The 24143-nt window shown below is 37.4% G+C and overlaps 1 protein-coding gene across 1 annotated transcript in view; it reads left to right on the forward strand.

Moving 5' to 3' along the window:
- The first annotated feature begins 781 nt into the window (after positions 1-781).
- The window catches only part of LOC127622280 (XK-related protein 6-like), a 96102-nt gene continuing 72740 nt past the window's right edge, over positions 782-24143 (forward strand). The window contains exon 1 of the mRNA XM_052096340.1: positions 782-1353. Coding sequence (XP_051952300.1) covers positions 782-1353 — 572 coding nt within the window. The remainder of the gene's footprint in view (positions 1354-24143) is intronic.

Raw genomic sequence — 24143 nt, forward strand, 5'->3', positions numbered from 1 at the left:
CGCCGCGTTTTTTAGACGCCGTGTCAAGTTAAAAAGAACTTCAACTGTTCAAAACGGGTATCGATACTCTGTTCTGTTCATTGTACTGTGTCTAGCTTTATTTTATTTTTTAGCACAAGGTCACGTCCCTCAGTGCTGTTTTTCCATTGTCAACATGCGCTAGACACGCGTCTCGCGCCCTTTTCTCTTAGACGCTGTGTCAGGTTAAAAAGAACAGTTTAAAGCGCGTTCTGCTTTGTTCGTGCTGCTTTAGCCAGGATGTGAAATACACCTCAGTGGCCATACACATGACGATGACACCCAGCCCATTTGATAGCCTAGTGGAAAGAGTTAAGAAAGCGAGTAGCGCGCTCACCAGAGCATTACATCATTCAGCAAACCCCCAGTTCTCGGGCGCATTTCATAACACTAGGTGGCATCATCGATGAAACACGTCTTCAGTCCGATGGACAGTCAGTTGCGTCGGGCGGCTCAGGGAACAGACTGTGTATCGCTGTGTATCGCCACAGGGACACTGCAAACAGACATGTGTAGGTGACATTTCTGACCTGTGCCGGTACGAGGTCCACATCAGGTGTGTGTCAGGCTGTTGTGGGCTGCACTAGAGAACTGAAGGAGCATGCTCAGCCTCTCTGCCGCGGAGAGGCATACTGGCCTCTGGAGGCATCACTGTCACCCCATGACTACATGGCAACCTCACTAGGGGTACTCTGAAAAAACAGGTGTCAGGGAAGTGACGTCACGAGCCTCGGAACCGGAGGTGTGAGCTTTGGAGAGCAAGATGGCAGCGAAGTCCGACGGTCGGGGGATCGTCACCGGTTTCGCCCAGCTGCACAACCTGGACGAGGCGGTGGGGAGCTGCGAGGATGACCCGGGGCACGGCAGCTCCTTCCACATCTGTCACTGCTGCAACACATCGTCGTGCTACTGGGGCTGTCGGAGCGCCTGTCTGCATTACCTCCTGGGGAAGGGGAGAGAAATCCGGCGGCCCCCTTACGAGGAGCGCCTGTGGCTGGACTGCCTCTGGATCGTCCTCGCGCTACTGGTCTTCTTCTGGGATGTGGGCACTGATTTGTGGCTGGCGATCGATTACTACACCAAACAGGACTACCTCTGGTTCGGACTCACGCTGTTCTTCGTCCTGGTCCCGTCGGTTCTGGTCCAGATCCTGAGCTTCAGGTGGTTCATGCAGGATTGCACAGGGGGCGGTTTGGGGTCCGTGGAGGGTCTCAGAAGCCGGATGGCCACGGGGTGTCCGGGCACAAGGGTGTACGGCAGGGAAAAATGCTGTCGTCTATCAGTGTGGGTCTGGCAGACGCTCATACACATCCTTCAGATGGGACAAGTATGGAGGTAAGCGCTGTTCGAGCCTTTAAATAGTGCAAACTTGCGCTCTTCTCCAGACTGATACTTTCTTTCCCTTACTTTTAAGGAGATGAAAGTGCGACTGCCAGCTCAGTCTCACAAGTGGGATTATGCATGCATGCACCCACATGCTATTACTCTCGATTCACATCTAAAACCCACAGGGCTATGCAAAACAGCAAAATCTCGACATGTGCTTTTCTGTGAATGAAGATCGACTACAAATCCTCACCTCAAATCAGTTGCATTAGTATGCGTAAGGGTGCCGTGCCAAAGTACATAGTGTATTACACAGTGCATCTGATGATTCATTCACCCTCCCGCATGAAAACGGGCTGCTCAACTCTGAGACCACTAGCGAGACATGCATGCATCTGGTTTCTCAGGCTACCCGAGAACCCCTTCTTAAGATCGACCATCATTACAATTTGGAAATAATGTACATCAATTATTATCATAAAGTGCATAATAATTCCAGCCAGTACAGGGTGTGCTTCGACCTGAATCAGGAGCATGTTGCATGAAATAATTTGGCATTGGGAATCGTCCATGGCATATTGTACTTATGTCTGATCCGCTAGAAATGATGCGACAGTTTTCCTGCAGCAGACAGACGCAGTGGCTGCATTCACATTTCTGTGGAGGCGTTCAGTTTCGTCTGGCGATTGCGCAATTTAGCTTGATTTGGACGCCATTCATTATTCATGTTTGCTTGCGTTCATGTTTCCCACCTTTATGCTGTGATCATTTATAAAGCTGAAGTCCTCTGTGATCAGTGTCTCTCAACTGTCATGATATCATCGCTTTAAAAGTGCTAGAGCGTCTCTCTCTCTCTCTCTCTCTCTCTCTCTCTCTCTCTCTCTCTCTCTCTCTTTGAGCGCGTGTGTACAAAATAAATTCCAAGTCATGAAATTACTGCTTTAATATGTTTAAGATAAACGCAATGAAACCTAATAAAAAAGTACTAAGGATGTGTTTGCGTTACACTAACTTAAAATCAGCCACGCTAAATAACACTCGGTTTCCACTGGAAGATTTGAACTGGGATTTATACATAAGGCAGGAAGATTTTCATTACACTGGGATATACACCTGACGATGACTTTCTGTGGTTGCTACGCAACCAGTGGTACATATTAGTTGAAAGCATTAGTTGAAAGCTCACGAGACAAGTATAAACGGAATGTTTAGCTGCATGCCTTGTTATCTCTTTGAAAACAAATTCTTTTTATTTTTTTATTTATTTTAATGTGACTCAAGTGCAGCTGACAATACAAAACAGCATACAGTTACTTCACTGTGCAATAAATGCAAAATACTAATTGCAAAGTAAGTGGAAAGGTGATTTGAGGTAAATCATTTTGAAAAAGAGCATCCTGCTTTGAATTGCCAGTCAAAGTGTGTTAGAAGCCAACATCAAAGATGTCCTGTTTTATTCCCTTTAAAACTGTGTGAATAAGGTACTCACATTTAGATTCATATTTAGACACTTAACCCTTAAGATTAAGCCAAGTTAAAGGAATAGTTCACCCAAAGATAAAAATTCTGTCATCATTTATTCACCCTCTTGTTGTTCTACCGCTTTCTTTTGTAGAAAACAAAAGGAGATTATAGGCAGAATGTTACACTGGAAAATCAGAAAAGTTTTACTAACCGATTTACTAAATCATATTATTTGTAATCTACACAACAAAATTGTGTTGCTCTTCTGAACTTGTTTTCTTTGCTTTCAATTAATGTCTAAAATATGCACTCTACTATAGATTACATTATGTATGGTAAATGTGAATCAATCAAGTATGTCCAACAGCATGCACTCAAAAAAAGTATCATTGCTGCTTGTTCAATTTACTTAATGAAAATTAACTAAAGCAACACAATTGTAGAACATTTAGTCACAACTTGATTTCATTGAGTTTCCACTGTCCATTTAAATTTGTCAAATTAATCCATTTGAGTTGGGACTACATGAATACTTTTTGTGATGTTAATGTAGCATTGATGAAACTGGGCAGGGGATTTCCATTTCTTGTCATGCTTTGCATGTGACTGGATAGGGAGAGTAAATGTTAAAATTAAGTGTTATTTTGTGTGTATTTATGCAAGATGACTATAAAGGGGATACATGTTAGTGGTGAATGTTTTGTTATGTTGAGATGTAGAGGAGTTTCTGTTATGTTGGAATTTTGGGGTTTCCATTATGGTGAAGAGTGGAGCTTACACTAATGATGAGGGCAGGTCAACGTCAACTGAAATTAATTGCTCGATTTGTTGAGCAAATATTCTGTTAATCATAGCAACTTTACTAATCAACACTCTTAGTATTTCCAACCTGCATGTATCTAGCATGTTAACATTGACTTCCACTAGTACAAAAATAAATAAATTATTTGAGTTACATTTACACATCTGATTTTACACATCTAGGTTCTTTCTACACAAAGTGTTCGTGTTTAGATTGCATTGTGATTTTAATTTAAGAAAACAAATTTTATAGATGTGGAACCACTGTCCACAGTTGAATCAAGGTCAGCAAAAGAGCAATTTATTTGACTGTGGGCATGAGGATTTGTAGTTCAAGCTTTACATGGGACTTGGTACTGAGAGTAAAATAGTTGAAATTAAGTGTTATTTTATGCATTTTTGATGCATAAAATCATTCATTTGATTATTTTTGGATTAAGGATTTCTGTTATGCTGGGTTAACATTGTGGTGAAGAGTTGAGCTATTCCTTAGGTCGAGGACGGGTACACATATTCATGCTGCATGTTGTTTTACTCAAGTAGCAATTACTAATTAGCGTTTAGCATGTTAATGTATGCTATTGCTAGCTAAAAGTTAACTAATTAGCATAAGGTTAAAACAAATCACTAATTTGACACAAAAATATTATGTAAAACTGAAGAAATGAATCATGTTAGGGATACATATAAAATATATTTGAGGCTTCTTAATTAGGGCATTAAAAAATAATGTTTTCTGACAAAGGATTAGTTAGCTAAACCAAGAGGAAAAAATTATTAAATCATGAAAATTCAAAGAATTTTTTTCCCCAGCATAGGGTCTTACAGACTCAGTCACCATTCACTTTCATTGACTATGTTTACATGGACAACAAAAAACGGCCTATTGCGTGCTAGAAGGCGGGTCATTGCGAAAAAGCAGCATTCCTGTTCACATGCATTGTTTAAGCGGCATACTCTTTTGTATACATACGGCTTGGCCAGTGAGCAGCTTTCTCTACAGCAATGTTATTTACCCACGACGCTTGTTTAAATAACAAATATGGTGTCCGAGGAAGACTTAGCTATTTTAGTCCATATTGCTTTGCTTAATTTCCAGATATTCCTAAGTTATTGCTGTGTTTGTTTCCTTAACTTTCTATTGCAACCTGCACTGGAATTGCACTGCAATAGAGGTATTTTCCTCTTACATAAAACTCTGGGATTCCCCCAATTGATGAGCATATGCGAACAATCAATATTTTACTTTAGTGTGTATAAATGGGTATAATTTTTAGTGAATATGCTCTTCTCACCATAGTCCCAGAAATGTTAAATTTTTCCACTGTGTTGACTTGTTCTTGGGCTCCATCCTATGATGTTATTTATCCAGTCTGTTCACACACATGCGCTCTCCTCAAACACCTGTAAGAAACCAGCTTATATGTCACGTTTTCTGGGAGAAACCTGAGCGTGTTAAACCGCTTTCCATTAATCCCTTAAACAGCGCAAGGAAATCAGTGTTCTCGTTTACACAATGTTTCAGAACGCTGCTTTCTGCAAAAACTCCGGAATAAACTGTTTTCTTTAGTGCATGTAAACATTATAATTGTATGAAAAAGAGGGCAGTGTCAAAGTTTTTCAGAATTTCTCCTTTTGTCATCCACAGAAGAAAGTCATATGGTTTGGAACAACTTGAAGGTGAGTAAATTAGGAAAGAATTATAATTTTTGGGTGAATTATCCTTTTAAGTAAAAAAATATCACCGCCATGCTTAATTTTCTTGTTTTTTATTTATTGTAAAATTTGAGCAAAAGTCATGGTCTTTTGTTTCTTAGAGAGCAGTCTGTTTTGTAATTTTTATGAGGCCAGATGGAACCTTTTCAACACATATAAGGTCCTGAAACAATTTCATTGTTTGCATATATTTGCTTTCATATTTTAATGCTCATATTACTACTCTCTAGTATCTTAATATCTCTCAAACCTGCTCAGATTAGACCAGGGATATTCAACTTGATTGACAATTAGGCCAGATGGAAAAATCTTTGGGGCAAGTGGGTCAAGAATAACGTGTTATAGTAGGTCTATAATATTTGTTTACTATATAAATAAAACATCTGTGTTTATGAGAGAGAGTAATTAAGACTGATAATACAATTTTTATTAAACAGCAACATTGAAGTTTGTTATATATGTAAAACATTGCTCTCTCTATGCCCCTTGTTTGTTGGTGAAGTTGCATCAGACGTTATACAAATCTAAGTTTGTTATATACAGTATGTTAGGATTTTAACTTTTGACTTTCCAAATCAAATAAATTCTTGACCAAATTAATGAACAGAACTTTTCTGTCTCTGATTTTAGTTCTTTAATCTTCCCATTCCATTAAAATTATGGATAATGAAAATTCATAGTGCAGTCTCTGATAGAGTCTAAATAATGTGGTGGTCTTGAATGAGACACCGTAAAAACATCAAGACGTGGCATAACGTCCGTCTAGAGCGAATTTATATAGGAACACATTTTAAAAACAGCATGAACAGACACTAAATGTATTCTGTGTGAACAGCCCCTAAGACAACTGACAACCTCACGCGGGCCACTGAAAATTTCAAACGGGCCGGATTTGGCCCACGGGCCACCAGTTGAATAGCCCTTGTCTAGACACTGATATTTCTGAGGACACACTGCCATCAAGTTTTATGACATGTTTTACTACCAAAAGAAAACTGAACTGAAAATGTCACACCAAACATTAGTAAGTTACTTATTATTAAAAATGCACTCAGTTATTGTTTTGTTGATGTTGTCTTGGACTTGCAGTGACACCTAGAGGCATGGATGCACCATCATTGAAATGCAGTAGTTTTTAGTTAGAGATGCTATTGTAGAAATTCACTGTTCACCATCAGCCATGATTAATTTAATCCATGAGTGAAAGTGTCCAAAAAAAAGGGTGGTTACTGAGATTAAGCGAATAGTATTAGCTGGTCATGTGATTTTAACATGGCTGCCCCCATGAGGGAAACCTTCTTCATGTAGAATAAAACAGCTTTAATAATGTTACAGACATGACTGGATACTTCAAATTATGTGAGAGAACATGATTGAATTTTTTTTCAAAATTACTAATTATTTAGTAAAACGTTTTTTAATGAAGAAAAAAATACTGACTGCAGTACTGCGTTACACACCTTTAACGTGATTTCAATGTGAAAACCAAAAATCTATGAAGTGGGATTCCACAAATCTGTTTCTGCAACAGCCCCAGACTACTAGACAAATCCTTCTGTAAATGAGGCATAAGAGCCTGACGATGTCTTTGTTGATTTCAGTAACTAGTCTGATGCAGCAGCAGCTCCACTGCCAAGACCTCCAGCCTTTTCCACAAGTCTTGACTTGAAAGTCAGTCAACTTAAGCATCTTGAGCGATAAATGAAAGATAACGCTCGATCAAGCAGCCTGAGGCGTATTTTCTGAGCTGGTTACTGAGACTTTTGGCTGCAGAGACATAAAAGTTGCTCTCCAGTTGAGGCAACTTTGTACCACTAATCATAGTCATGCATTTGCTCAGGATTCTCATGCTCCAGCATGTCTTAAATGCCCTGTGTATCACTAACACAATGTTGTGGGACTCTAGAACTCAAAACAGCATGGAACATTTTTAAGAAATTAAAGTATGCGAGGGGCCTGGGTATCTCATCGAGTATTGATGCTGACTACCACCCCTGGAGTCGCGAGTTTGAATCCAGGGTGGGCTAAGTGACTCCAGCCAGGTCTCCTAAGCAACCAAATTGGCCCGGTACCTAGGGAGGGTAGAGTCACATAGGGTAACCTTCTCGTTATTGCGATTAGTGGTTCTCGCTCTCAATGGGGTGCGTGGTAAGTTGTGCGTGGATCTCAAAGAGTAGCATAAGCCTCCACATGCGGAGTCTGTGCAGTGTCATGCATAATGAGCCACGTGATAAGATGCACAGATTGACGGTCTCAGAAGCGGAGGCAACAGAGACTTGTCCTCCGCCACCCAGACTGAGGTGAGTACACCACCACAAGGACCTACTAAGTAGTGGGAATTGGGAATTCCAAATTGGGAGAAAAAGGGGATAAAAAAGAAAAGAAAAAAAGGAAAGAAATTACAGTATGCGTCAGATTAATTTTGCTGACCGTTCTGTTCCTAGGGAATGCACATACTGATAAAATGTGTGCCTTAAATACACTGTAAGTTGCTTTGGATAAAAGTATCTACCAAATGACTAAATGTAAATGTTCACCAGTCATCATATATATGAGCTAACCACTGATTAGCATAAGCCATGATTATAAGCAGCTATGCTCTTATCCACTCCTTCCCTACTGTTTTATGGTGTTTTCACTGCCTTTTTTCTCTCTCTAATTCTGTCTAGCTAAAAATCATTGCTCTGCTTCTCTGGCCTCCCCATCCACTAGTTAAAGTCATAATAGGCACATTTCCCTTCTTTCCCTCGCTGCCTGTTTTCCCTTTAACATAAATCTCCACTTGACCTCCATTTCTGTCAAGGAAACTGGAACGTCTGTCGGCCTTCCCATTATAAGAGTCTGTTCCCCCTATCTGTGACGTTTAGAGCACACTCCACAGCCCTCCCTCTACACTCCATCACCTCTAGTAAGCTCGAACACACACACACACACACACACACACACACACAGCAAAAACTTGTGTATTATTATGTTCTTAATGAAATATCACTCTTTAAATGTCTCACAGTGGCTCTGGAAGGGTATAAAGTCAGATACTATATGATGTTTGTTTGAGCCTGATGCAAATGATATTGCATGGTTTCCTGCATGTCATGGCAGATCCAAGGTGGAACTCGAATGTCTTTCTTTCTTCTGTGGATATATGATTTGTGTGTTTGTCCATAAAATGTAAGTCAATGTGATCCAAAATGTTTAAGCTCCAAAATCCACACATCTCTAGTAATTTAAGCCATGTCTTCTGAAGCGATCCAATCGCTTTTTTCACAATAAATCTTGACATCTGCATTCTCCTTAACGCGATCATGATTTGAAGCTCCATTACACAGAGGAAGTGGTCGCAAGTGCAACACTATCAGTTGCAATTTGATTGCACTTCAACAAGCTTGTAAATGCAGTTGATGATGTAAATGTTAAAATGTATTGCCTTACATTTCATACAATATAGTAAAAGTGTTTAGATGTCATAAGACAACATTGTGTGAGAAACAGGGTGAAAAGTAAGTGTTTATGAATTGATAATCTGCCGTTTTACTCGTTTTACGTAATTTGTGTGAATGGGAATAAAAGTAATTGTTGTTGTGGCGCCTAGTTTTCATTTCACTAGGAATCTGTCACAATACAAATAAATCATTGTGCAAAAATGTAGGAGTAGTAACATGATTCTGTGAGACCAGATTTATATTATATAGTGTTTAATATTCTCAGAAATATCTCTGTGGCCCTATACAAATTCCAGTGTTTGTTTTGAGCTACCTACTTAGACACCACCAAACAACGTTACTCAACCAATGGCGTGAGTTAGGGGCGGAACTATCCAGCCAGATCTCATTAATATACGTAGCTATTTGTACGTTCATATTTGGAATGCCCAATTCCCAGTGCGCTCTAAGTCCTCATGGTGGCGTAGTGACTCGGAGATCAGGGGCGAAAATTTCATCAAAATGTTGGGGCGGGACAATAAACATAACAATTCTCAAGAGCAATTTTTGAAGGGGACACCAAGGGTTTTTTTGTTGTTGCCCCGTTTGCATTTGTATCATTTTATTTCTTAAACAATTATTTTAAGAATATATAATTATAATATTTACAATACACATATTTTAATGATATTTTGGGGGGCAACCCTCAGATGGGGGTCCTATGTCGGAGAATGAATCTCAGTTACCTCCACGTCTAAGACCGTCAATCCGCACATCTTATAACGTGACTTGTTGAGCGCTTTACCACGGAGACGTAGCGCCACACATTATAGCGACCACGAGGAGGTTACCCCATGTGACTCTACCCTCCCTAGCAACCGGGCCAATTTGGTTGTTTTGGATACCTGGCTGGAGTCACTGAGCACACTCTGGATTCAAACTCACAACTCCAGGCCCCCAAACGTACATATTTTTATGTTTGAATAGACACCAAAATGTACAATATGGATGATGGAAATCATCTAAAATGTAAACATTTTAATGTATTTGCAGCTTTAGAAAGTAAAATATTGTCAAATCCATTACAACTATATTCTAATTTTTATATATATTTTTGTAAATTTCTATTGTTTTATAGATATTTTAGATCCCTTAACACTACACCAACCATTAAACATAACCACATTTCAACAATATAAAAACATGTAACAAGTAGATTAATGTACAGTAGCAATCATTTTTGTTAAAATATATATATGGAGTGGTGGTGGTGTAGTGTGCTAAAGCACATAACTGGTAATCAGAAGGTCGCTGGTTCGATCTCCAGATTGCTCCGGGGGGGATTGTCCCTGTAATAAGTGCACTGTAAGTCGCTTTGGATAAAAGTGTCTGCCAAATGCATAAATGTAAATATTAATTTATATATATTTTACAGCTGCTAATGCTACACCTAAACCTAACCAAACCATTTATTAAGAACACAAAACACATAACAGGCAGATAAATTGTATCACAATAATTTATTCAGAAAAATTGCAAAATTCAGTACAAAAGTAGTCCAAAGGGTGATGCGCTGCATCCGATGTGCTCCCTGACAGCATACAATAGCATTGTGTGAGATGGAGAGTAGAATTTAAATTATTAATTGCTGTAAATCTTCTCCTGATGAACTCCAGAATACGGCAGCCGCAAACGGTCACAAGACACTTAAGAGCCAATGAGCATTCGACATCACTGCCGTAAACCTGCTGGTCATAATGCTTGAGGTGGCAGTTTTTGAATTTTGAAAACAAAACCAACTCGGGTTGACGGTTACATTGAGATCGTTGAATAAAAGGCTTGATTTTGGGTCTGTTCTTCACTGAAAGCAGTCTGAAGATTTGGATTATATCTAACAAATTTATGGATTCATTTTATTGTTGTTTTATGATGCTTTTTGTGGTTTATTTTGTTTTTCGGCATATTCTGAAACGTTTTTATGAAAGCAATTTTTATTCATTTTAATATTTTAAAGTTTAGTCTTGGTTAAAGTGATGTAATCCTTTAAAACATTGTATAGGGCAGCAGAACTGAATGAAACTGATGAATTATTCAATATGAATTAATCCAAACAGTACACGTAAAAATGTGTACATTTCTATATGTGTAAATACGTAAAATGATGACGTTTACATGCTGTCAATACGTCAATATTGTAAGTTTCGGTGTCTATGTGAATGTAACAGAATGTACGTTTGCTAGAACCAGACTTTACGTAAGAGTACATACGAGTTCTCATGAGATCATGTTGGACTATGTGACTGTTTACAGATCAGCAGACGAGGGGAGTTTACTGAAAGCTGTTTTGAAAACATTGTTTATTTTTGCAATTCCATTTGATGGCACTAGTGATGCAGTTATTACATATTTCATGTGTTTCAAATGATCTACTGCAATTAATTATAAAGCCTTAAAAAATATACTCAACTAATCATGTCCCCAGATGGTAATAAGGAATATTCCTTCAATCGAAGCAATTGAAGCTTGATGTACTTGTCTTCATTTTCAACTCATTTTACATGAGTTTCCAAGTAAAATGTTCAGCAGGGGGTGCCAAAATCGAATGAAATAGTAATCAGACAAGGTTTTTAAGGTGAATATTAACTTACCTCTCTAACCTTAAACATTAATCTAAACCTAACCAATAGTGTCATAAAAGTAAATGAGAGGTAAACAAAAAATAAAATAGTTTCACTTCTTTGACACTTTCATCTTACATGTCAGCTAGCGTGCTTGGCTGGGCTCAAGCCTCTGTCTTCCGAATCAAAAGTCCATCACTCTCGCAGGTGAGCTACTGTGGAATCATGCTGGTATAAGTGTGTAAATTTAGGTCGATCTGTAATACAAGTGTGAAAATGTACTGTTTTTCAAATGAGGCGTTATAGTAAAAGTGTTTTGATTTCATAACATAGCAGAGTGTAAGTTATAGAGCAACAAATAAATGTTTATAAAGTCATAATCAGCCATTTTAGTTGTGATTTGTGTGAATGTGAATAAAACACTCAACTCAAAACACTCAACCTCTAGTATTAATTTCACCAGGAAACTGCGGCAAATCATAGAATGTGGCACAAAAAATTTGTTATAGTAACGTTTACTTTTTGAGAGTAGGTTGCTTTAAACACATGCTAAACAGAGCATAACTCCAAATGCAGAGGTCTCGAGATTGTTTTTCTAAGTTTCAAACTACATTTAACTTGACACAGTGACCTAAAAACTCTGTTTATGACTCAATGCAACCAAAGTGCGATGCTCCAAAAGCATCCGTCTTACACACATGTACATAGACAAATTTAATTTGCAAATGGGTTGCTGTGGACTGTAGGCATATGATAGTGTTTTTGTATTGCCTAATCAATGATTTACTCATCTGCTCGAGTTATTATATTAATTACATATATTATAAATAATATTTTTTAAATTAAATATTAATATATATTTTTTATATATATATTTATATATATATATATATATATATATATATATATATATATATATATATATATATATATATTTCTTATTGATATCGATTAAGAAATCAGCATATTTTTACAATACGCATGGTTTCCCAGTTTAAAATTCATGTGATGTGGGACATATATATGGGATAGCTGCTGCTGTGCACTGTAAAAATTGCCATGATTTTACAAGATTTAACAGTAATTTCTTAAAATATAATATACTGTTTTCAATATTTTACTGTAAAATCAATGCAGGCTAGTTTATTTTCTGTCACAACACAACAAATTACTGTGAAAAAAAGACATAATTTAAACATCACACTGCATTATGGGAAAAGGGTGTTTTGTTTGAAGTCACCATTATGGTGTTAAGTGTTCCCTTTGGAGGGGAATTTATTTTATTTATTTCTAATTAAATTTCTTCCAGTTGGGAAATTGTGTTTAATAACACAATTTATTGGACGATGGATGGAGAAATTATTTAAATTAGTGGTTGAATTGATGTCAGTCTATGATGTATAAACTACACCATATGGTGCATTTGAAAGTAAAGAAATAGTATAATTGTATATGAACAACGAGGCAGGGATGTTTGCAAAGCTAGATTATCTTTTTATTTATCATAAGTTGTCAATCAGGCACACAAGATATCAACAGTTATTATACAAAACTCAACAATGGTGACAATTAACAAACACTGTATATAAAAAAATACACAGCACTGCTACTTTACAGGAATTTTTTGGTCCTGTTCACTGTGAAGTCACTGTATACAGTTGTCTTTTAATTTTAATAAATTGTAGATTCACACTAAAAATCTTTACAGTTTAGAGCACATAAAGTGTTTTAAATACACATCATCCAGGTACTCATTTTACACTTTCTTTTTACATTTTTTAGTGTGAACACACAACTCACAGTTTCTATACTACAAAAATGGAGTAGAATACAAAATGGGACATACTGTAACTTTGGTCTCTAGTGCAGGGCTGTAAAGAGAGGCGCTTAGTTTTTTTCATTATAGGTGCCACTTCATAGATCAACTACCTCCTCAAGAGCCCTTTTTAGTTAACACAGGCTTTATTGTTTAGCGAGAACTAAGACAGCACTTTTGTCCTCAGATGTGCTAACTGTAAACACTACTAGGTTTGTATTCACAGTGACCTTGCAAGCATTGTAGAACACATTCAGAGTCAAGACATCCTCAAAGACCAGCCACACTTAATATAGCCTATTCATTCACCCACAAAGGTGGTTTTAACTCTTGCCAAATTGATTCAGTATATGAGTGTTTCATAGAGATGTACTGTAGAGTATGCATAGCATACATTTGTGTGCTTGTAATATATGTAGGTAGACTAGTTTGTATGATACATTGTTGCAGTTTGTTTGCTAAGACAACCTTGGCACTTAAGGCGGCTGGTAGAGATTTTCATGGTGCAGTCATGTTAGACTCACTCCTGCTTAAAAAGCCAAAAGTACAATGGAGTGTTACTGTATATATATATATATATATATATATATATATATATATATATATATATATATATATATAGTAACTCTTTCAATTACAAAAAAATACAAGAAAAATCCTGTTTTACATCCATGTCCACACTGCCTTGGGGACCATGTGAAGTCAAACTACTAATACATTTGTTGAACTAGGAATAACGTAATCATACATGATGATGTGATGTACTTTGAGAGTTTGTACATTTTTAGTAAGAAAGACTGCATAGGTTAATAACCATAAGGGGTAGTGCTGTGCAGTTAAAAAAAATAATAATAATAATAAAATAATAATATATATATATATATATATATATATATATATACATATATATATATATATATATATATATATATAAGCCCAGTGATATTCATAGCACTCTGTGGTTCAATTGTAAACATACTCACAAATGAGTTTGGTACTGAAAGGCTCAGATTCTTTTTACTTTTTAGCTGACAGTCACTGGTAGCCATGTCATTTTATCTTATCACTCAGTGTGTGTGATGACGGATAGATGGATGCCCGGAGGCCTGAGAGAGACAGAACCCACCAGTCAACCATTAAACATCAGCTATCACACAATGACCCACAGCTACATACACATATATATGTACACACATGGATGTGATCTCAGACTTGTTTATTCAAATGATGATGTTGTTAAATTTTACACACTAAAAATGGCTGGGTTAAAAATAACCCATTTGGCAGCCCAACCAGCTGGGTTAAAATGCCAACTTTGCTTGGTTAATTTATCCCAATGTGTGTTCTGTCCATTATTTACCCAGTACATTTAACCCAACATTTAAGCTCATAGTGATAATATGCTTACATTTACATTTTTTACATTTATGCATTTGGCAGATGCTTTTATCCAAAGCAACTTACAGAGCCCTTATTACAGGGACAATCCCCCTGGAGCAACCTGGAGTTAAGTGCCTTGCTCAAGGACACAATGGTGGTGGCTGTGGGGATCGAACCGACAACCTTCTGCTTAACAGTTTAGTGCTTTAGCCCACCACAGCACATTTTTCTTATATTCACATTTTCAAGGTGATGTCAAATGAAAATAGCTGTGTCATCTCCCTGTTGGACATAGAAGGTTTACATCCTGTCAAACGAGTGACGCGACCACATTCGTGTCATGACCCGTGCATATTCAATCACTCCCATCATCAATGGCGCCATAAAGTGCAAGCGTGTGACTTGCGCAGCTTCATTGATTGTAACCGAAGAGATATCTCGTGGCATCACTGCCAAAGTCGCGCAACTCACTTAAAGCCACATACACACATGCAGCGACTTTATCTCTTGATGTTGCTAGTCTCTGTACTATGAAGTCGCTAGTGGGCGTTCTTACTGCTGTCACTCTAACATTATTGGTGGACTGCACGTCTGGCCATGTCTTCTGAAAATATGATCACAGATGAGGCATTTTGCTTGTAATACTACGATTTCATTCTAATTTGACAAGGAATCAGTTTTCTTGTCCCCTAAAATGCCCATTCTGCAGGGGAGAATTTTTTATATCCGAACTGCAGCAGTGCTCATTGCATCATTATTAATATGCAAAATGTTTTTCACAGGGGTGGCCGGGATGGGGCCAGCAATCAGTCTGTGGTGGCACAGACATTTTCAGGCAGTACATGTTAAGCGTTGTGCTCAAAAATGGCAATTGCGAGTGGGGTGGTCAATGGGGGGCCAGGCTTCATTCCATGGTGGCCACGGACACCCCTGGTCACCCCCCTAGCTCCGCCACTGTTAATATGATAAACGAAAAATCAATGTATGAATCAAACTCAATCAGACTACCGACAATTTCTTTTCCATGTATAATTTTTTATTATATCCATGTATGTGGATACAGACGAATCACATAGAACAGTGAAATCCCTCACAGAAACTTCTCTGTCTTGCCTACACTCGACTCAATGGAGACGGATGACGTGACCTCCACTGACACCGTCTTCATTCCTATTGGTTGTCGCTCACGAAACTACCCAACACTGTGAAAATAACCCAACAAAATGACCCAGCAGACTCAATCTAGCATTTTGGGTTAAAAAATAAACCAGAAAAATGTATAGTGTAAATGTTAAAATGCCTTCTTCTGTCCAAGCATATTATGCAGAGAAATCCAAGTAAGCCCTTTGTAGGTTGATTTCACAAAAACAAAAGTGTGAACACTGTTTTGTAGTGGTCTACATGTATTATAAATCTTTATATGAGCATGTCAATTTACAAAGGGAAAAACATTTGATATTTTCAAGGCAATCCTGCTATTAAGAGAACCAGATCTATGGCTGATGATATTTCTTCATTATGCAGAGAGAAAAGAAAAGACACCGCAATCTCTTTTTAGGGGGACCTGACTATTAAGATGAGTGACAATTTGTAAAATGGACTTGATGTTGAGATTTATAGCCATGATAAAAGTGTGATATTTATATAGCCATGAAGAAAGAACCTCTGATTATAATTAATTTGATAAGGAGTTGGCTGCAGGCTGTCTGGCATAGGGAAGCAACCATATTTCTGTTGTCATTACAGAAACTGCTCCATTTTTCTGTTTAGGGACTGAGCTTGATTTCTGCTGTGGTGAGTTTTTAAATGATTTCTGGATATAGATCAATCACCTTTAACCTTAGGGCAGCATGGGCAGTATACATGCACAAACTGTAAAATGAAGTATGGTAGTTATGTTGTATATTAAATTACAGTGTGCCTGCATTACTGGATAAATACGAGTTAAAAAGAGGAAAATATTGATGTCTTTTTACAAATAAATGCACTGAGTATTACAAAATAATGATATTCTGAATATTATGTGATATTCAAAATAGTGATACCCCCAAAAATTTGAAATACAGTGAAACATTTTTTTTTTACATGACATTATTATGACGTCAGAACCATGAGCACATTTATATACAGTGCATCCGGAAAGTATTCACAGCGCTTCACTTTTTCCACATTTTGTTATGTTACAGCCTAATTTCAAATGGATTATATTCATTATTTTCCTCCAAATTCTACAAACAATACCCCATAATGACAAAGTGAAAGAAGTTTGTTTGAAATCTTTGCAAATTTATTAAAAATAAAAAACAAAACAATCACATTGTGGCAGGGCGGAGGGCGGGGCCGGGTCGTGATCCTACACACCCGGTCCCATATTAGGCTAATTATGCCTCCGTGAGGGTTAAAGGTCGACTGCAGAGGATCGTGCGAGAGAGAGAGATCGTTTACGGACATGTCCGTCATGTGTGTGTTTATGTTGTCTTTTAAGTTTATCATTAAACTATTATTTATATCGTCAAGCCGGTTCTCGCCTCCTCCTTTCCATTGATCATTTTACACACATGTACATAACTATTCACAGCCTTTGCCATGACACTCAAAATTGAGCTCAGGTGCATCCTGTTTCCACTGATCATCCTTTAGATGTTTCTACAACTTGATTTCTTCCATGTAAAACAAAAGGAGATGTTAGGCAGAATGACCGTTCACTTTCATTGTATCGAAAAAAGTATCAATTAAATTGTTTAGTGAAAGTGAAGATTATACCGATATTTTCTTTTGTGTTCCACAGAAGACTGAAAGTAATAATATAATAAAAAAATACTAGTTTTTTTCTCCTGCAATGGAGAGGTTTATAGCGCTCTTTTGATAGCGCATTAAATATGGACACGGCCCTCTCACTGGCAATGCCCTGGTACTAAAACTGACCTACTTTTAATGGAGAGCATTGCAGTGACCATTCAAGCTGATGGTGCTTAAATGTAATGCCCTACAACCATACGCACTGCTCTCCACTCATGTGTATTAAGTCATGCCAGAAGCATCCACTTTCTTTTTCACAGTTTCTTTCTCTTGCAGTTATTTTCCACCTCTCCTTATCTTTCTTTTGCTCATTTTTCCTCTTTTTCTATCTACCTATTTGGTGGTCTCTTTTTTCTTCTCTCTCTTTCACTGTGTGCATGTGTTGGGGAGACTTGACATGAACTTATTTATTTATTTGTTTGTTTTAAAATGACTGTTATTGCCTACAATCCCAGATAGGGTGAAATTGTGCTGTCTTGAGCAGCCAATCCTGCCCTTTGAGGAAATCCAAGATGGAAATTTCATACCATGTTAAAATTCAAGGGTTAGCTCCATACTAAATCATATTCTGAGAGTTCTGTTATGAAAAAGCATATGCACAAAAGAAAGATTATTTTTTATTTTGCATGAAACCTAGACTGTTACCTCTGAAGTCGTGGGATGATTCCTTCATGTCTTAACTATACATTAATCCCTTTTCATAGAAATATATTGTTGTTGTTTTTATATCCTGGTACACTATAAATATTCTCTCCATCTGTAGATCTGATTAAGACATGTTGTGAAACATACTTTCTAAGTTATTCTCTTCTGATTATATTTCAGTACATTTGTTTTGAGACATCTTTAAACAGCCAAGTTAAAGGAATATTCCGGGTTCAATACAAGTTGAGCTCAATCAACAGCATTTGTGGCATAATGTTGATTACCTCAAAAATGTATTTTGACTTGCCCCTCCCTTTCTTTAAGAAAAGCAAAAACATAAGTCACAGTGAGGCATTTAAAATGGAAGTGAATGGGGCCAATCTGTAAATGTTAAACTACTCGCTGTTTCAAAGTTATAGCCATAAGACATAAACAGTATGCATGTTAACATGATTTTAGTGCGATAAAATCACTTACTAACATTTTCTGTGTCCTCCAAAATTGCTTACTAACCTAACTTCATTGCCTTGACGATGTAATGTCAACAAACCCTAAAATGACTATAAAAATGATGATTTAAACAACTTTATAAATCAAATTACACATTAGTTTTAAGAGAAGATTTAATAATTTATAAAATTATAAGCTTCACATTTCTGCCTTTAAACCCTCCAAAAATTGGCCCCATTCACTTCTATTGTAAATGCCTCACTGTAACCTTCAATATTGCTTTTTTAAAGAAAAGGAGGGATGAGTCGAAATAATGTTTTGTGGCAATCAACATTATGCCATAAATGCTGTTAACTGAGCCTGACTTGTATTGAACCTGGAATATTCCTTTAAGAGAAGGCTTTGTGCTTGCTGCAAATTTAAAGATGCATTGTTGCATAAAAGACAAACAATGCCAGCTCTGACCTACCTTTACTTTTTTGTAAGTGAAATGCAGCATCAGTGTAACCTTAAACATTGTCATCATGACATGCTCTATCATTTTAAGTCATTTTGACCCAGAAACACATTTTGAGTTTTATGCACTAAAATACAAGGGAAAGTATCAGCCAAGGTTTACTTTTTATTATTTTTACTTTACTGAATAAAACTCAAAATGTGCTTCAGGGTCAAAGTGTCTCAAAATGATGGAGCAGGTCACTTTCCTTTTTGAATAATTTTCTATGATTAATTCAGCATTCGTCATTTCTGTTTCAATGTTGATAATTTCTTTTTTAAAACATTTCATAGCATTATTTTTGTGTAAATGCACCTTTGTGTATAGAATATGCCTGATATGTGTATAGCATTAGAAACACAGCACAGATTGAAAACCACGTCACACTATCATGAGAAACAACATTAGCATCAGCAGAAAGACACTTGACTGCATATATATGTGTTTTTAGAGCTTAGAAATAGATCTGTTTCTCAGCCACACCTATCATATCACTTCTGAAGACATGGATTTAACTACTGGAGTCATATGGATTACTTTTTTGCTGCCTTTATGTGCTTTTTGGAACTTCAGATTTCTGGCCACCATTCACTTGCATAGACCTACAGAGCTGAAATATTCTTCTAAAACTCTGTGTTTGCATTTTGCAGAAGAAAGAAAGTCATAAACATCTGAGATGGCATGAGAGTGAGTAAATGATGAGAGAATTTTCATTTTTGGGATAACAATTAATTTAAGCGCAATTACCTATTTCTTACAAAAACAACAAATGTTTTGTTTTGCACCACTTTATTATCATAGACCATGTTTTTACATGTATACACCCACAGTTTGCGCGTACACAGCCACAGATAACGTGAGCACTCCCACCCACACCTATTTGCGTGTTCCCCAGGTACGACTAATTAGCACCCTCGCGAAAATTGTTAAGATGCATTGTCGTGGCACATTGCCTAACCACAAACTCTCATTCCATGTTTTATCCCTCAGTGCCTTCACTGTCTCTCACTCTCCCACTCTCTTTGCCTCCCCCACAGACCCCCATCCTCATGCTTTTTTCTAGCGTGTGCTGTGAGGCGATGACAGTTGTATTAGCAGTCGATTGCGAGGTCACTCTCACTCAGCTCCACTGAGACACAGCGGTACAGCAGAGAAGCGAAGCAGGAACAAGAGCAAGTAGATAGAAAAAGAGTTGCAACTGCAGACAACTGAATTTTGCTAGTATTATTTTTGTCCTTTTGAAACCCTTTGTAGTGGCACATCTCCTGTTGGGAATCCTGTAACTGCACACAATTACAACATCTTACCAGGGATGGACACGGATGCTGACCCAACACAACCCACAGTGTACTGTATAATTCCCCACTATATAGGGGAGATCTGGGCTAGTTGTCACATTTCTTATGCTGGTCAACCTCAGGGTTGGTTTATTTTTGAAAGTCTTTGTTTGCACATACCTTAAAGACTTGGCTACAAAAAAACAACCATTTCCATGATTATTGCTAAAGAAAAAAACATCAGTACTTGTACATGTTGTAATATTACATGAATCATAAAATATTGGACTAATCTAATATTGGGATAATAAGACTTTTGTTTGAAAACCTTATATTTTTTTAAATAAAGCTGAGAAAAGCTGATATTTGATGAGAAAGCCCCTCATATAACAATAATTCAATATATAACGATTATACATATTTATATCAATATATAATTATACATCGTTGCATTTCATTGCAAAATGCATCTTGTGGCAGAAGAGTTTATCATTGATAAGACAATACATAAAGCGGCTTTAGAATACAATGTATTGTTTACTACCATATTATTGAACATAATATTCCTTATGAAGAGACATGTCAAAGCTAAAAAACAATGACATTTTCAAAACAAAGTTGAAGCTGGGAATAATATGATCTCTAACAATCTTGCAGAAATCAGACCAAAAACAAGTCGATTAGGGACAACTTCAAAATAAATGAAAAAATGTTTCCGCCTGAAGACCAGAAAATGTTCAGAATATATCGACATCACAATTAAATATCTGTACAAGAAAATAATTAGTGAGGTAATACTTATAAATAAGTTTGAAGGAAATTTCTTTGATTTTATTCTTGATTAAATATTTATGGGTAACTTCCAAATTTTGTCAATCTCAATCCAGCCACACCCTGCGTCAGACATGCTTGTATCGAGTCTCGGGTGCATCCACTGATCTATATATAGATCAGTGGGTGCATCGCATCATAAACATAAAATGTTTAGGTCACTGTGTCAAGTTAAATATAGTTTAATACTCAATCTTTAAACACATCTTGAGATTCCTTAGTTCGGATTTGCGCTCCATCAAGTGTTTTGAACGCAAGAACGTAACGCATGTTTGTGATGTTCTGCCTACTGAAGTGTTTTCTTCACTGTATAAACTGCGCATTGCTCATACAGCTGAAATTTAACTTACTGCCCTCTGGAGTAAACAGGTGGTACTACAAGCTTGCATTTCTCAGGAATCTTCCTTATTATGGTATGCGATTAATTGCGTATTTGTTGTCAAATTAATCGCACTGAATTAAAGCGTTAAATCGACAGCCCTAATACATGATATTTATTTTCACTGTACTTTGATGTGTCTCAAATGACTGTAATTACATTGAAAAGGTAGCAAAATTAAATGGCACAATACATTAAATATAAAAACAAAAACTTCAATATCATGAAATGTTTAGGTGGATGAAAGATTGGCCTGGCTGGTGATGGCAGAATTATTTTTCCGCTTTTAAAATAACAGTTTACCCAAAATGAAAGTTATGTCAATATTTACTCACCCTTGTGTTGTTCCAAATCCTAATGACTTTCTTTTTTATATTTTAGGCAGAATGTTAGCCTCAGTGATCATTCATTTTCATTGTGTCCTTTTTTCTTACAATGTAAGTGAATGATGACTGAGGCTAAAATTCTGCCTAAAAGAAGAGAAAAGAAAGTCATTAAGATTAGGAGTTCAGAATGACATTAGGGTGAGAAAATAATGATATAGTTTTTATTTTTGGATGAACTCTCCCTTTAAATGTTTGGACATTTACTTTGCACAAAAACAATTTTGACAGCCGACCCACAAGTGCATTGGCGCAAAAACAGGGTATGCAGGGAATAGTCCTGGTGCTCTCTATTGCCAGTTCAATCCTGGTTGTCTACCCAGAAAACACAAATTAGACAGTGAGACATGATTTTGACAAGGAAATCCATTTTGTCAGAAGGCAAGGGATTCCCGTTCACACTGATGCAGGTGTCTGCTCAATGTGACTCACATCAGGGTGCCAATCACAGGATCAGAGACAGCAAGGATTCCAGAGCTGGCTGTGTATCTCCAGACAGAGGAGGACACAGTCTGGTAATCCTATACCATTAATAGACTGATGAGAAGGCTCCTTTGGGGGAAAAATTCTGAGTCTGGGTTTATGGGCTGTTGAATGTTTGTGATACAGATTCGACAGATGGTGCAGTTGGGTTGACAGTGGGGCACCTTGTCCTAGTTAAACATTTTAATGCTGTTTCAAATGATAATTTACAATGTCTCTTGTGCAGGGTGTATTCATATCCTTCAAATACATGGCTAACGCATCAAGGGATGTGAAAAACAACTTATTTTCAGAATTGATTAGTAGGTAGGTTTCCTGAATGACAAGTTGACTATTCAGAGTTAAGGAAACTGTGAATAATTTGAATGGTTTTGACAAATGGTACAGAATACAAGGGTCTTGAGACATGTTTCTTTTAAAGATTATTTTCAAGTTGACATGGGGGGCTCAATTTTCGTGAGTGCTAGAACGCATCAAAGAATTTATCAGTTACAACATTTTCATGAGAGTGCTGATTGTAAGTGCAATTTTCATGCCAGCACAAAGCACTAGTGGGCATGGGTGGGTGTGTTTGCACTAACTGTGGGTGTATGCGTGCAAACTGTGGGTGTATTGTATGTAAATGAAGTGGCGCAAAATGCAATTTGCTATTTTCCTGAGAAATAGATAATTACATCAAGAAGTTTCAAAAGTAGGTCTGTTTTCAGTGCAATCTAAACTCAGATCTTGCATTTGCAGCAGTTCCACCAGCAGTTGATAAAATGTTAATGTCCAAACTCTGAAAATAAAGTGATTTTCGTCATAGACAAAATCAAATTATGTCTATGACGATCACTGTTGTAGCCGTTTTATGAAGCAAATATTTGTCTTAAACTATCTATAGTTTATGGTTTATTTTTCAATTCTGATTATTATGTTTATATTTACAATTGTATTTATGATCTAATTTGTATTTGTATTTTCACCATGCCGTGGAAGTTGGAGAGAGTAAAATGTTTGGATTTGTTATGATACTTTTGATCACTTTGTTATTTTGATCATATTTTCTTTCATTTGAAGTGTCAATAAATGTACTTCATTTTTCAAAATCAAAGTCGACCAGTAGAAGTGAAGTGTGTGCTGATACAGTCACTGTTAATACTAGCCATGATTTGTGTTTCAGTAGATGAAAATGATTAATAATATTTACATTCTCTAGAATTTAATGAAGCCTACATACTGAACCACAACATGTGTATAAAAGGAGCTGTAACAGGTAAAGGTCAGGCAAGGAGTAGGTGGGAGCCAGCTGAACCATCAAAATAATGACATGAATTTAATGAAAACTTAAAAAGACACAAACATAAACACTTACGGCAGCTGCGTGTGGCTCTCTCTCTCCCGAACTGCCACATCCGGCTCGGCTTTATCCCTCTCCTCGGCTGATGAGCCCGATTGGGGGCCAGCTGTGCACACTCACGACCCGGCCCCACCCTCCTCCTCGTCACACTCCTCCCTCCTTTGCCTCAGGCCAGGGAATACCCGGCATGATGTACATCCCACCTTTCGAGACCTGGGAGGGAGACAAGGGGAGGGAACAGAGAAAAAGTAAAGGTCAAGGCGGAGCGACAGTGAGAGAGAGAGTGAAGAGAGAAAAAATATTTCTTGCCAGTTCCCAGACACACCATCGCCTGGTCCTCGACCACTCTTCCACCCTCTGGTGGACAACAGCCGCTCCTCCCCATGCAGACAGCAGCGAGTACACCGACCCATGGCGGATGGAACGCCTCCCCGTATTCTGGCAGCCGGTAGCAAGTCCCTCCACCCCTGGCAGCGGCTCCAGCGCACTCACTGCCCGGC

The sequence above is a fragment of the Xyrauchen texanus genome, chromosome 28 (assembly GCF_025860055.1).
Source record: "Xyrauchen texanus isolate HMW12.3.18 chromosome 28, RBS_HiC_50CHRs, whole genome shotgun sequence".
In the NCBI taxonomy this organism is placed as follows: Eukaryota; Metazoa; Chordata; class Actinopteri; order Cypriniformes; family Catostomidae; genus Xyrauchen; species Xyrauchen texanus.